This window comes from Macaca thibetana, chromosome 5 (assembly GCF_024542745.1).
Source record: "Macaca thibetana thibetana isolate TM-01 chromosome 5, ASM2454274v1, whole genome shotgun sequence".
Taxonomy (NCBI): domain Eukaryota; kingdom Metazoa; phylum Chordata; class Mammalia; order Primates; family Cercopithecidae; genus Macaca; species Macaca thibetana.
The window spans coordinates 130,356,976-130,370,395 of record NC_065582.1 but is presented as its reverse complement, the minus strand read 5'-3'; the positions used below and the strand labels follow the sequence as shown (position 1 = coordinate 130,370,395).

Below are 13,420 nucleotides of genomic sequence, written 5' to 3'. Positions count from 1 at the left end.
CCCACATTTCCCTGTAAGGGTATATTGAAATGGAGGCCACTTCAGTGAGCAGACTTGTAGGATACAAAACTGAATTTGCAGCATGCTTATTATTGTTACATTACAAAGATAAACACGCAAAGCTATGAATATGAAAAAAGACTCAGATGTCATAACAAAATGGAAAAGGCAATTGGGTTTAGGTAGTGTGTAGATTATAAAATTTTTAATGAACATATGTTTACAATGAAAAATATAAATTAATGATTTTTTTTAGGTAGCTTTAGAGTCAAACTATTCACCCAACAGCAAGGCAGCTACTTGTGGGAACAGAAAGGAAACTATACCCTTCCCTTTCATCTCCTCATAGATGGCCTGGCTATTGAGTCAAATTATTCAGGATGTCATCAATTCTCTATAGATGCTATGTCAAGGCAAACAGCAGAAATCACTTCTAAATTTTGACAGAAGTCCAGATTTTGCCCTGAAGGGACCAATTCATATTCAGAGTAGCAAATTAGAAGAAATAATAAATGAAGTTCTACGATGAGCTCTGAGTCTTTTGTAACTACACATAGTGGTCCCTGAAAGAATTTCTGTCTGAGACTTCCGCGAATGGAACTTTGGAAAAGGTAGAGTCGAAGGGATTAGCTCTTTAAGATCATCTATGGTTCACAAAGGGAGGGAGGCTATTGGTGGGGGCTACTCTTTTGCACGTTGGTCTCCTGCTTTATTCACAAGCATCTTGGAACCATTCTAACATGAAACATAGATCTTCTTCTTGGCTTTGGTCCCACCTTACAGGATCTCTCAAGAGGTAAGCCCAGAGGCTACCTAACACTTTCTCAAATCATGCTTACCTTCACATATGCCAGTGCTCTCCAAGTAAAAATGGGCTCTACACTGGGCTAGACACTCGCCAGAGGGGATGCCCACCCCAGACAGCTGCTCCACTTGCAGTCCTTCCTCTGGCTTCTTACACCCAGTACAGTGAGAGGGCGCAGGACCCATACAAGCCAGGCAGGAGAAGTGACAGGCTGCAAATGGAAATAAAAGGCAGAAAATAATACAAGGATCAAACGTATGTTGCAAATCTTTCATTAAATCAAACCCACTTAGAAAAGTTCACCAAACGCAGCGTTTCAGCGTATTATTTTTCTAATGTTCTATATAAAGCACAGAGTGATAATAATGTTTGTGAAAGGAACAATGAGGGGTGGTGTTAACCAGTCACATCTCCCAGGTCCCATATGGGCTGTTGGGCTAGACAACAACAACAAACAAACAAAACCAGAAAACTGGACAATATTGGCTTGGTTCTCCAGAGAAACACACTCACTAAATGACGATTTAACATTACACCCTTGGTTTTTATTGTAGCTTTTTAGAACCATTCATATGGAAGCCATTACTGTATCTTTTGCAAAAATAGTGGTTGTGTTATTATCTATGAGTCATGCATCACCCACTACATAGGGGTCCAGGCAACAAATTCCTCTTAGAATTTATCTGGGTTAAGGCTGCTCTTCTAGACAAGAAAGAGGCCCCTTTGAGCAGTAATGATCCATCACCGTGTTTTGCTTACCCTGGCTACTGGTGAAAAGCAAAGCCAAATAAGGTAGTCAAACTATCTGGTGCCCATATTTGAATACAATTAACTCTCCTGTTCTTTAAAAGATTCTCTCAATTTTCTCTTCCAAAACAGTTGTTGCAGCTTTCCTACTTCAAATACGTTCTTCTTGTAACTATTCTCAAACTCTGTTCTAAGGATCCCGATGTACAAATAAATATACAGTGATTTCACTTAATTCTGATGTACAAATAAATATACATTGATTTCACTTAAAGTGTTTGTTCCCAATATTCTAGTTTCAAAATGCTTAAATGATATCGCCCTCCCAAGGAGCCCAAAGCCTTTATGGCAAACAGCTATTTAAGATTTTGCCATTTCACTCAGCCCAGAGGCATCGCTAGTGACTCTCAGTTTGCTCAGTAATATCATTACCAAAAAGAAATTCTTCAGGGAAAAACAAAATGAAGTCTAAGAAAAACATTAGCAAAGGTAGGAGAGTAGAGAAAGGAGGCAAGGGTTCTATTTTGTTTTAATGTACAGGAAAGATAATAACATTCCCCCTAAAAACAGCCAGAAAATAAAAATCATAACCCTTTGAGTGTCTTCACAAATTTTCAAATGAATTTTTTTCAGATCAACCCTTCGCAAAACTATTGTAATGAAAAATGTTTATAATGTATGGATAGCCATAAAAGATACACTAGAAGAAAAGTTACACTGGAAAGTTATATTATTGAAAGAAGTAAATCTATGTTCTTGTGGGATAGCCTCTCAAGAATGATGGTGACACCAACAATACCTTTGCAGACCCCGTAGTCAGAGTAGAAGCCCTCTCCACAGTGGGGCAGACAGTGGCCTTGACGCAGAGCCTTGGGGGGGCTGCAGGCTGTACAGTGAGAGGCTGTGGGCCCAGAGCAGCTGGCACACGAGTTATGACAAACTGAGGAAGAAAGTGAGAGGGAGAACACCATGGGACGGGGTGAATAAAGCGCCCACTTCCTGACTGGGCTTCGCAAGCCTGGGACTCTTAGTCCCTCTGGATGTCACACCAAACCAAGGGGAAAATGTGTTGGGAGGTGGTTACACTGTCACAACTGCCCACATGGCCCTTTACCCACCATTTAGCCATGCTCTACATATTGCTTATTAGCTACCCTTTATTTAGTGTTTGTATTAAGCACTTTCTACACATTGTCACTTTTAATTTTCCTAACAACATTATGAGGTAGTTATTACTAACTACATTTTATAGATGAGGAGACTGAAGTTAAAAAATTTACCCACGATGACAGGCTTTATTCATAGCAGGGCTGAGATTTAGCCCTAGGTCCGTCTGGACCTAAACCTCACACTGCCTAAATGGGTTAGAGCGGAAAGGCTGTGGGTTGGAGTGTTGGAAGCACTGGCATTTTGACCAGTGTCTCCACCAATTCATCAATGCCCTCAGTCAAGCCTGGGTCTCTCCTGGCCTAGTTTTCTTGGTATGAGCACAGTGAAAGGTTGGACAAAATGATCATTTAAGATACTTCCAGCTTTAACATTCTAGGATTTTAAGTAACAATTGCAGTAACGACTCTGACCACAACATATGACAATGTTAGGAATACATGTCCCCTGCTTTGGCCCTGGTGTTAACAGGGACATCTCTGACTCTAAGGGACAGGTGCTGGTGGCATGGCCTGGCTGAGCCTCTAGCAGGGCTGGGGTCAGGAGTGAGATATGGGAAGAAGGCTCTGCAGGACCATGGTCAGGAGCTGGGGGTGGTGGGTAGAGATGGGATGAGAACATGGGGGCAGGACACAGAGGAAAGGGTGGCGAACACTGGGTGAGTAAAGATGTTGGCAGGCAAAGGGGAGGCTGCTAAGGAGAGATGTTGAGATGGGTCTAAACACCCTGCACTATAAGATGGTAGGTAGACATGAGGAAGTGGGCATATGTTTCAGAGAGGAGGGCAGATCAAGATGTTCCAGGCAACAAGAAGTTCTCAGAGTTATCTGTGAGGAAAGACACAAGTCAGGTATATATATAAGGTTGAAATTTATAAAGTCTCAAATGGGTATGTTTCATAGTTTAGGCTGTATAAGTCTGAAATAAACAATGTATAAGCAGCACACAAAAACAAGTTTTCAATGGATACAGACTTTAGCTTTACTAGCTATCAAATTTGGTTTAACTTTTTAATTTTATTTTTGTGGTGTGTTGTAGTTGTCAATATATGACCTACATCACACATGTCATATAAGAAATGATTCTGTTACATCTGCAACCTAAGTTAGTGATGGTTTACAAGTAAACAAGGACTGTATGTTAAAGATGTCTTGGGCATTTCAAAAGGACCAAATGAACTCTAATGATGACTAATATACATAAGTCCTTCATGAAAGCACTCTAGTCCCCCAGCATCCACCCATATCTCCCACTCTCATACCAAATACACATAATGAAAAAGCTATCCCTTTTAAAGTAATGCTTTCCCATCATACACTCAAGTTCCCAAATGAGCAGCATATAGCACCAAGTATAGTCAAACATGTACTCAATACTTTTTGAAGATGATGGTGGTGACCCATCTCTTACCTTTGCACCTGCCAATGGCATCAGCATAGTACCCGCCAGGGCATTCAGACATGCATTTCCCATCATGCAGCACTGTCTTCTCAGTACAGGTAAGACACCTGGGGCTACTAGGCCCACAAGTCTCACAGGATTGGTCACAAGCTAAGGGGAGGCAAAAAAACCCATCAGAGAAAGGCAATAGTGAGCAAAAGAAGCAGTGAAGTCTATTCTTTACAATATCCACAATGGGTATCAATATCATCATCTCATTTTCTGGCTACTCAGCAGAATTCTGTTTCCTTGATTCCAACATTTCATTGGACTCTGTGCTTTTTGTTTTCACAGTTGAAAGAGAATTGAAGAATTATTCATTGAACTAAGCATAGCAAAGACTCTCAGGCACACCCACCAGTGTAACCAACTTAATACGAGGTTCGAAGTTAAAATGGCCTTAGAGGTGAGGTTGCCAGGTTTATCAAATAAAAATACCAGATGCTCCATAAAATTTGAATTTCAGATAAATAATAAATTTTTTTAGCATAAATATGTACCAAATATTTTATCCTTTATTCTACGCTACTTGGAGAGAGAATTTAGAAAGTCAAGATTCTACTAAGCAAGGTCACGCTACTAAAATTATATTAAAATTGCTGAACTTCACACAGTCTTTCAGGATCTCATTCACTTATTTGTTTACCCCCTAAAACACCTGTTAAGGTCTGTGTCAGGTCTTATGCCAGGTGGTAGAAACACAAAAACCAAATCAACTAAGTTTTCACTTTAAGTAGCTTAGTAGTCTAATACAGGAAAAGAAATAGACAATATTGGAAATAGCTAAAATATCACTCAGATCAATCTATATAGGCACAATGAAAATTAAAAAAAAAAAAATGTGAGGGTGGGGGTAAGAGGTAGAAAAGTCAAGAAAGCATTCATAGAGGTGTGACCCTTGAGCATTGTCTTAGGAAGCAGTGGGACCACGTCAGGCTGATGGGAATGTACTCCAGGCTGAGGCCGCGAAGTAAGCTGAGTCTCAGAAACTGGGAGGAGACTAGGCTGCCCAGGAAAACAGCAGTTTCATTTGGCTGGAAAAGTGGGAAGGCCAGATTATAGAAACCTATGGCCTGACTCTGTTGTCTCAATTTTCATCCTAGGAAAGGCAATGAGTTTGAACCCCTGCAGTTCTAAACACAGTAGAAACATGGCTGTATTTGTGTCTAAGAAAGATCATTTTGGCCTCAGTTTGGAGGGTGAAGAGGAGAGTTAGAAGCCCTGCTGGAAGACCATGGCAATGAGCATGGAGCAAGATGATTAAGGGTTGAATTAGAACTGTGGAGGTCGTGAGAGATTTGAGAGCAGTGAAGAAAAAACCATCTCACATGGCTTCCAGGGGTCTGTCTTGGGGTACAAGTGATGTCACTCACAGAGTAAGGGAAGGAGAATAGGTTGGGGGGAGTGCCATGAGCTCAGTTTTGAACATGCACAATCCAGGGAGCAATGTGACTTACAGCTCTGGAGCTCGGGGGAGAGGTGTGGGGTCATCATATACAAGCAATTGTTGAAACTAAAAATTAGTTGAATGATTCAGGAAAACTATGCAGGATAAGACAGAAGTAGGCAAGGACCTGGGTAGCATCAGCACTTAAGAAAAGAAGAAGAAGAAGAAAAAAAAAAAAAAAACTAGTACAGCTGACCAAGAAGAAATGATCCAAAGATAAGGAAGAGAAAAAAGAACATGGTGACTGAGAAACCAAGGGAGGAAAAAGGTTTGCAAAAGAAAGTCATGACAGGTGCAGAGAGGACAAATAACATCTGAAAAGTTTTACTATACTTAGGAACCAGGCTGTGGGTGTCCTGTGCCACACATTTCAGTGGAGTCATTAGACCAAATGAAAGTGAAGGCCATGATTATAAACTGTTCCTTTGAGGGACCCAGGCTGAGAACGGAAGGGGAGAGGGAAACAAATAATTGAAAGGGGAAAAGGTTATTTTGTCTTTCTTATATTATAAAAATTCAAGGCAAATATAGATCCTGGAAAGGATTTTTAAAAGAGAAGAGTTTGAATGATTGGTGAAAGAATATCTAGGAGAAAAGGGGGGTACATATGCAAAAGTGCAGTTGAGAGACTGGCTTTGAACAGAGCAGAGAAAGGCCTCCTTATGAAGGGTGGAAGGAGGTGAGGGAGAGTGCAGTCACAGGCAAGTCTGTGATTCAATCTTTTCTATGCTGGTTGGCTAATGTCTTTAAAAATAAACAAAGCAAACCTTCCTGCTACAGAGAATCAATGTTTCAAAAATAGAGAACTGCTGAGATTTATTCTCTCTGTTCCCTTAATCCATCTACACCCTGCTAACCTCCTGAAAAATATTTTGAGAACATAAGAAAAAAGACACTAAATGATGGGGCCAAATGTCCCATCTCGCATCCTGAAGAATTCAGCATCTGTCCACAGGCAAATGTGTAGAGTAAGAGAATGGGCTATGGCAATGGTCTTAATATCAAGGAAAAACAAAATCATCCCTCAACTCAGGACTGGAAGAAATGAAAATTAATCTGAAAAGTGTTCTTCCCTCCCACATGCCACAAAAACTCCTGAGGTTTCTAATTCTAGAACTGACATCTCAACAGAAGTGAGTAATCTGAAAGCTAAATGCAATTCCCCAGAAAGGAAAAATTGCAGCAATATTTAGAAATTAGAATTGACCAACAATAAAAGCATTGCATATCAAACATTTTAAGATACACCTAAAGTTATGCATAGAGGGAAATTTGTAAATCTAAATAAAACTATTAGGAAGATGTACTTTCTCCCCAAACTAATCTATAACTTCAATGCAATATCAGTAAAAATTCCACTTGAGTTTTCTTTCTTTCTTTCTTTTTTTGAGACAGGGTCTCACTCTGTTACCCAAGCTGGAGTACAGCAGCATGATCATGGCTCGCAGAAGCTTCAATCTCCCAGGCTCAAGTGATTCTCCTGCCCCAGCCTCCAGAGGAGCTAAGAATACACGCACACACTGCCACAACTGGCTAATTGTTTTTTTAATTTTTGGTAGAGATGAGGTCTCACTATGTTGCCCAGCCTGGTCTCGAACTCCTGAGCTCAAGAGATCCTCTCGCCTTGGCCTTTCAAAGTGCTGGGATTACAGGTGTGAGCCATCACACCCAGGCCCAGCTGAGTTTTCTTAAGAATTCAGTAAATGTACTCTGAAGTTTATGAATAGCTAAGTCAACTTTGAAAAGGAAAGAAAGGAAATTTTCCCAATCAGATATTAAGACATACTACAAAGCCATAGAAATTAATGAACAAAATAGTTTAATAGTGGTATAAGAACAGAAATTTAGACTATGGAAAGTTAGAAATTTCCATATCTTATAGCTCAGACAACACTCTCTATATATGGAAATTTAATATACAATAAAGAGAAATAAGGAAGGCCAGACTGAATGACTAAATAATGTTGGGAAAACTGGATCGTGAAATGGAAAAAAATCAAATGGGACCCCCTACTTAAATCCAAATATATATATATATAGACAACCTAAGTTAAGATAAAACATCGAATTAATAGAAGAAAATACAGAATAATTTACTTTTGAACCTTAGCAGAGGCCTTATTAAAATTTCAAAAAAAAAACTTTAAAGCAAAAAATAATGAATTAAAGATTATTGTTTAACAAAGGCATTATATTCAAAGTTAAAAGACAATAGAGTGAGAAAATTTGCATATTTAAAACTGAAAAAAGGCTACTATCTATAACATACAAGGAAACTCCATAAAATGAACCCCATAAAAGGAGGCAAGGCCAATAGAACAATGAGAAAAGCACATTTAAAAAGTAATTTATAGAATAGGAAACTTCAAGACCAATAGGAGTTGAAGATATGCTCAAACTCATTCATCATCAGAAATAGGCAAATTTAATGGGTTGACTCTTTATACTCTTGATCAGAAAAAATCAGAATCTTGATAATACCAAGTGGCGACAAGGATGTGGAGATGAGTGAACCCTCATGCTTGGGAATGCAGATTGCACAGCCATTCTGGCAAGTAACCCGGCACTACTTGGTCAAATGAAGAATATGCAGAGTCAAAAAACCAGTCATTCTGCTTCTGGATATAAATCTCAGGAAACTCCCTCTAGAGCTTTACAAAGGAACACATTTGAGGCTGTTCCCTGGTGCTGTCTAGTGATGCAGATGGAGAGAAAGGAGGGAGTCCATCACTGGGATCGTGGATGGGTAGTATGAGGGGGGCACACCAGGGAGCACTATACAGCAGTGAGAAGTGAAGGGCTAGGGGAGAGAACAACATAGTGCATCTAAAAAATGTACTCCTGAGTGAGAAAAGAAGGAAACAGCACGCAGTTTGTAACATCTCACTTAAGAAAATTAAATATACATGCACTCAAAATAAAAATACCCAGTTAGATAAGCTCATAAAAATAACAATATTTTAAAAAATGGTTGCATGGGTGCAAAAGAGAAATGAAGATTAAAAAAAAGAAAAGGGAGAAAGAAAAAAGGAGGGAAGAAAGAGAAACGAAAGAAAGAGAGGGAATGACTAACAGAAAGCTCTGATTTATTATGCTTTGATTTATTATGTTAGCTACAGTCAGAAAAGTCCTTCATAATGGCATAAACACTTAAAAGATAAAAGAATGAGGAGGTTTCCTCCTTTGAATTGTACCACCCTTTATATCTAATATTTGTAGAACACAATACACATACCACAGGTGAACCTGGTTACTGTAAGATCTTTCAGCCAGGGCATACCACACTTCATAACAGGCTATGCTGGTTTTTTCTAAGCACTTGACTTTGAGATTTCTACAGATATGGGCTGGTAGGTTATAAATTATTGAACCCACATCAGCCAGTTTTTATCTTGAATAGCACTAATCTGAAATGGAAATAAGTCAGCATTATCAGCATCCGACGTCTTAATTAACATTCCGATACCAATCAGTGGGTTGGTTCACTGTTGTTTCAGAAATATTTCTGTGAACATTTCTGAAGTCATTTTGATACAAACTTGGAGAATGGTAACAATTTTATAAAAAGTGTAAGCTCCAGTTTTGTGTATTAAAAGGCCTGTTGGTCAACACCAGTGGCATCACAAACTCTTGCAGCAGGCTAAGCACATGACATGTGTTTAGTAATTACTTGTAGATCCATTGATTCATTGGTTGACTAATGTCAGCTATGATCCATCCTGCCTGGAAGTTTCTTTCAGATGCTTTTCAAAATGTGCACAGATAAAGCAGATTCCCACCTCTCACAGCCTCAAGGCTCACATTAACTATTCCTCTTTTTAAGTATACTGCTTCTCCAGCAAAAGTTACCTTCTCAATCCAGATAATGTAGTCTCAGGTCAGTGTCACCGTTCCTCCATCACTGACAGTAACCAGCATCCCAGGGGACTTAAAGGGTAAATGCCTTTAGGCCCTTGAATTAGTGCAAATTTGACATCTGTCGACCTTTAGAGAATACATCTGGCTTAATTGAGCAGGAAAGTGATGCTGGCAGAAAAAGATTAATATGCTCAGGCTAATGGCAGCCTGGCCTTTCTTTCCTTGTTCTCTCCTGAATCCACATAAAAGCCACCTGTGACTCATCAATACCAGGTGAGATTTTTCACCCTGGCAATACTGATGGATCCCTGCACAGCTTTACGTAAGCAGCTGCCAAGGGCTATCTCTCTTCTCTAAGACAAGTGGATTTGTCAAGTCCCTAAAATCATCTCATTTTTGCTGTTGCCCTGCTCAGTGAACAAAATGAGGACAATAACTCAAGAAAGTTTTATGAGCCACACATTTTTGCTGATTTGGCGGACTTAGTTACGAAAAAAAAAAAAGTCCTCTTGGCCTCTCTATAGGTATGACCATCAAAGTAAACTCAATGTAAACCTTTCATTTACTGTCAGGATGCCTGCAGACCTGGCAGTGCCCACAGGGGTAGCCAGTTCATCTAAAGACTGACAGAAGACACAGAAGAAGGTGCAGAGGTGGAAAGGGGGAAAGGATAATAAAAAGGAAAATTTAAAAAAACACAGGCAGAAGTGCATAAGGAAATACCACATTATAATGAGCAATAGAGTGGTTCCTAGGTAGTTAAGACCCAGAGCCAGAATATCTAAACTTGAATCTCAACTCTGCCCCTTATTAGCTGTGTGATCTTAAGCAAGTTTCTTACCCTCTCAGTTTCCTATCTGGAAAATGAGAATGGTTATATCTACCTCATGAAATTGTGAGGATTAAACACCAAACACTGATAGAACGCTTACTATGTGCCAGGCACTATGCTAAGTGCTTGCATATCTTAACTCGATCCTCTCAACAGCTTTCTGAATTGGGGGTGTATTCATTTTCTATGGCTACTGTAGCAAATTACCATATTACCATAAACTCTTTGCCTTAAAACAACACAAATTTGCCATCTTATAGTTCTAGAGTTTAGAAGTCCTAGAATCAAGGTTCCTTCTGGAAGCTTTAGGGGTGGAATCTGTTCCTTGCCTGGACGCTCTAGGGATGGAATCTGTTTCCTTGCCTTTCCCCGGATTCTAAAAGTCACCTGCATGCTCAAGGCATTTTCCTTACTTCACTCTATCACTCCAACCTCTGGTCCCGTCCTCGACCCTACTTTTCTGACTCGTCTCTGTTGCCTCCCTCATATAAGGATTCTTGTGATTGATTATACGGGGCCTCACCCAGATCATCCAGGATAATATCCTCACGTCAAGATCCTTAACTTAATCACACCTACAGAGTCCTCTCTGCCATTCAGGGGAACACACCACAGTTCTACGGATTAGGACAAGGGCATCATTGGGAGCCCGTTATTGTGTCTTCCACAGGTGCTACTAATATCCCCGTTTCACAAGTGGGAATGGACATGCAGAGAGATTGACTAACGTGCTGAAAGTCATGCTTTCTCTCCTGACTTTCCTGCCTCTCAGTGGGTTAATGTTTATAAAGCACTTGGAACTGTGCCTGGTTCAAGGAAGCACTAAGCTGGGTTAACTCTCGTTGCTATAGCCACGGGTGTTAAGGTAGAATGGATACTAACTGCTCAGCTTTAAGCCAGTGGCACCAACACCAAAGGTGGGTCTGCCCTCCACTGGCCTAAGAGTCTCTTTGTCCCCACGTACATTTGGAAGGCAGTCTGGTGTTGATAGAGACTTTGGGATTTGGGGAAAGGAAAGTCTAGGTGGGAGCCCAGTTCCTTTCCCTCCAGCTGTGGGTCTTGAGTAGGCCACCTGAGCCTCACTATCTTCATCTGCAGGACAAGGCTAGAATGAGCACCCCAACCATAGCAGACTGGTGGGGTAGTTAAGAGGAATCTCACTGGTGAAAAGTGTTTTTTACACATCTAAATCAAAGATTAATCTCAGCAGCTATTCACATATATGTTGAGTAAAAGAAACATTGGTGTGCTATGATTTGAATACAACAAGGGATGCTGGAAGAGAACAAGGAAAGGATACGTCGGCATCGCAACCCAGCACTCACCGCTACAGGTGCCCCGCCTGTTGTAGAAGCCTTTTCCACAGCTGCTATCACAGCGGCCATCTCTCAGCACATGGAGGGGATCTCTGCAGGCCAAGCAGTGCTTCTCCGCCGGGCCCCAGCAACCTGCACAGGACTCATGGCAGACTGCAGACAAACAGCAAAATCAGTGAGTAGCCTACAGCAGAAAGGACTGGTCATCGTTTTTCTTTTAAACGTTTTAGAATTCACAAGGAGGATGTCAGTTTGTTCCTTAGTTCCTAAACTGCTATTGACATATTCACACCTCAGGACAAACATGACACCCGCTTCTCCAAGGAACTCTTTCTATTGGCCAGAAGTACAACTTCAGTAAAGTATTGCTAAGAGATTCAGAAGAGGAAATCAGAGGCTTTTGAGAAATGAGATTTACAGAGAAGGAAATCATGACTGTCTAGAGAAAGATGGACTGGTTAATGAAATGAGATGGTCCTCCACCCCCTTGCCTTTTGTAATCACACCACGGAGTATCCGCAGGATCACCACCTCCCAACTGCAGCACCATCAGAATCAGCTGAGGAAGGATACCTTGGACTCTAGTTCCAGATCCAACTTTCTGAGGACCCAGTCCTACTTGACATCTATTGTACTTTGCCTTTCTAGCTCTTTCCTCCCAGTATTATCTGTCCTAAACATGTGTCTTAAGAACTCACACAGCTTGCTTTTCTCTTATACCTTCAATTTCTTACTATAACTTGCTCCTTTAAGATTTTAAAATGTTCTCCCCTTCAGCATTTGATCTTTTTTGATTACTCTTCAAGCTCCCTCTTCACCTTAGCACTTCTGCAGAAGGACCTATTCTGAATAACTGAATTTTTTCCAATTTGGCTAGCTGTATGGCTAACCCCTATCATCCTCATTCTTAAAATGTTTCCTTCACAAGGGAGCACCAACTAGTTTGCAGAGGCATTGATTCTTACCAAAATTGGTAGATAGAATGAATGTCTTGCTGCTTGCAAGCAGCTTTGTAACCCTACCTTAGTAATTCAAGTAGGCATCCCTTTGGAGGCAGAAGGAAGGATATCTGCCTTGCAAACCTCAAGATCCAACTCTCTCTTCTCAGTTCTAAATTGCACAAGCAAGTCCTAATTTCAGATACTTTTTCTCCCCAAAAATGGTAGGGATGATTATGAATTGCATTAAGTGCTAGAAAGGGCTCTGCAATAAAGAGTAACAGTGGTGGGGGTGGTGGGGACCAACTGTAGATCAGAGAGGTAGTCAGCCACAGGGAGTGGGACCATCACGAGCAACTCTCGAGGAGGGAAGGAGTACGTGTGTTTGGGGAAACTGAGGGCTACCCCTATGGCTGGAGTTGGCGAGGCACAGCGGGGGGCCATGGCATGATCAATGGCTGCAGCCATAGGCAGAGGCCTGGTCAAACTTGACCTTGGAGACCAAGGAAAGAAATTAGGACTTTTATCCTAATTCCCATGTGAAGTCATAAATGAGCTCACACAAGACAGACAGAAGATCTGATTGAGATGTCTCAAACCACTCTCTGGCTGCCATGTAGAGAGGGTATAAGGACCTGCTAGCAAGCAGGAGACCAGCACGGAGTCTACTGCATGACCCAGGTGAGAGAGGACTTGGACTAGTGGAGTGGGAAGCGGAGACAAAGGAAAGTTTCCTTATTTATCACCTGGTTCCCTTGTGAGACCGTAAGCTCCATGAGGGCAGGGCCTATTTCTGTTTTGTTAACTCTGTACCAAGCACACTGCTTGTGCTTTACAAATGTCTCTTAAGTAATTTCATTTATATTTAAC

The 13,420-nt window shown here is 40.9% G+C and overlaps 1 protein-coding gene across 1 annotated transcript in view; it reads right to left on the bottom strand.

The window, feature by feature from the left end:
* The window catches only part of LOC126955312 (extracellular matrix organizing protein FRAS1), a 344,588-nt gene that overhangs the window by 118,115 nt on the left and 213,053 nt on the right, over positions 1-13,420 (bottom strand). Inside the window, exons 15-18 of the mRNA XM_050791751.1 lie at positions 11,622-11,765; positions 4,130-4,270; positions 2,352-2,492; positions 840-1,016 (exon numbers count right to left, since the gene is read on the bottom strand). Coding sequence (XP_050647708.1) covers positions 840-1,016; positions 2,352-2,492; positions 4,130-4,270; positions 11,622-11,765 — 603 coding nt within the window. The remainder of the gene's footprint in view (positions 1-839; positions 1,017-2,351; positions 2,493-4,129; positions 4,271-11,621; positions 11,766-13,420) is intronic.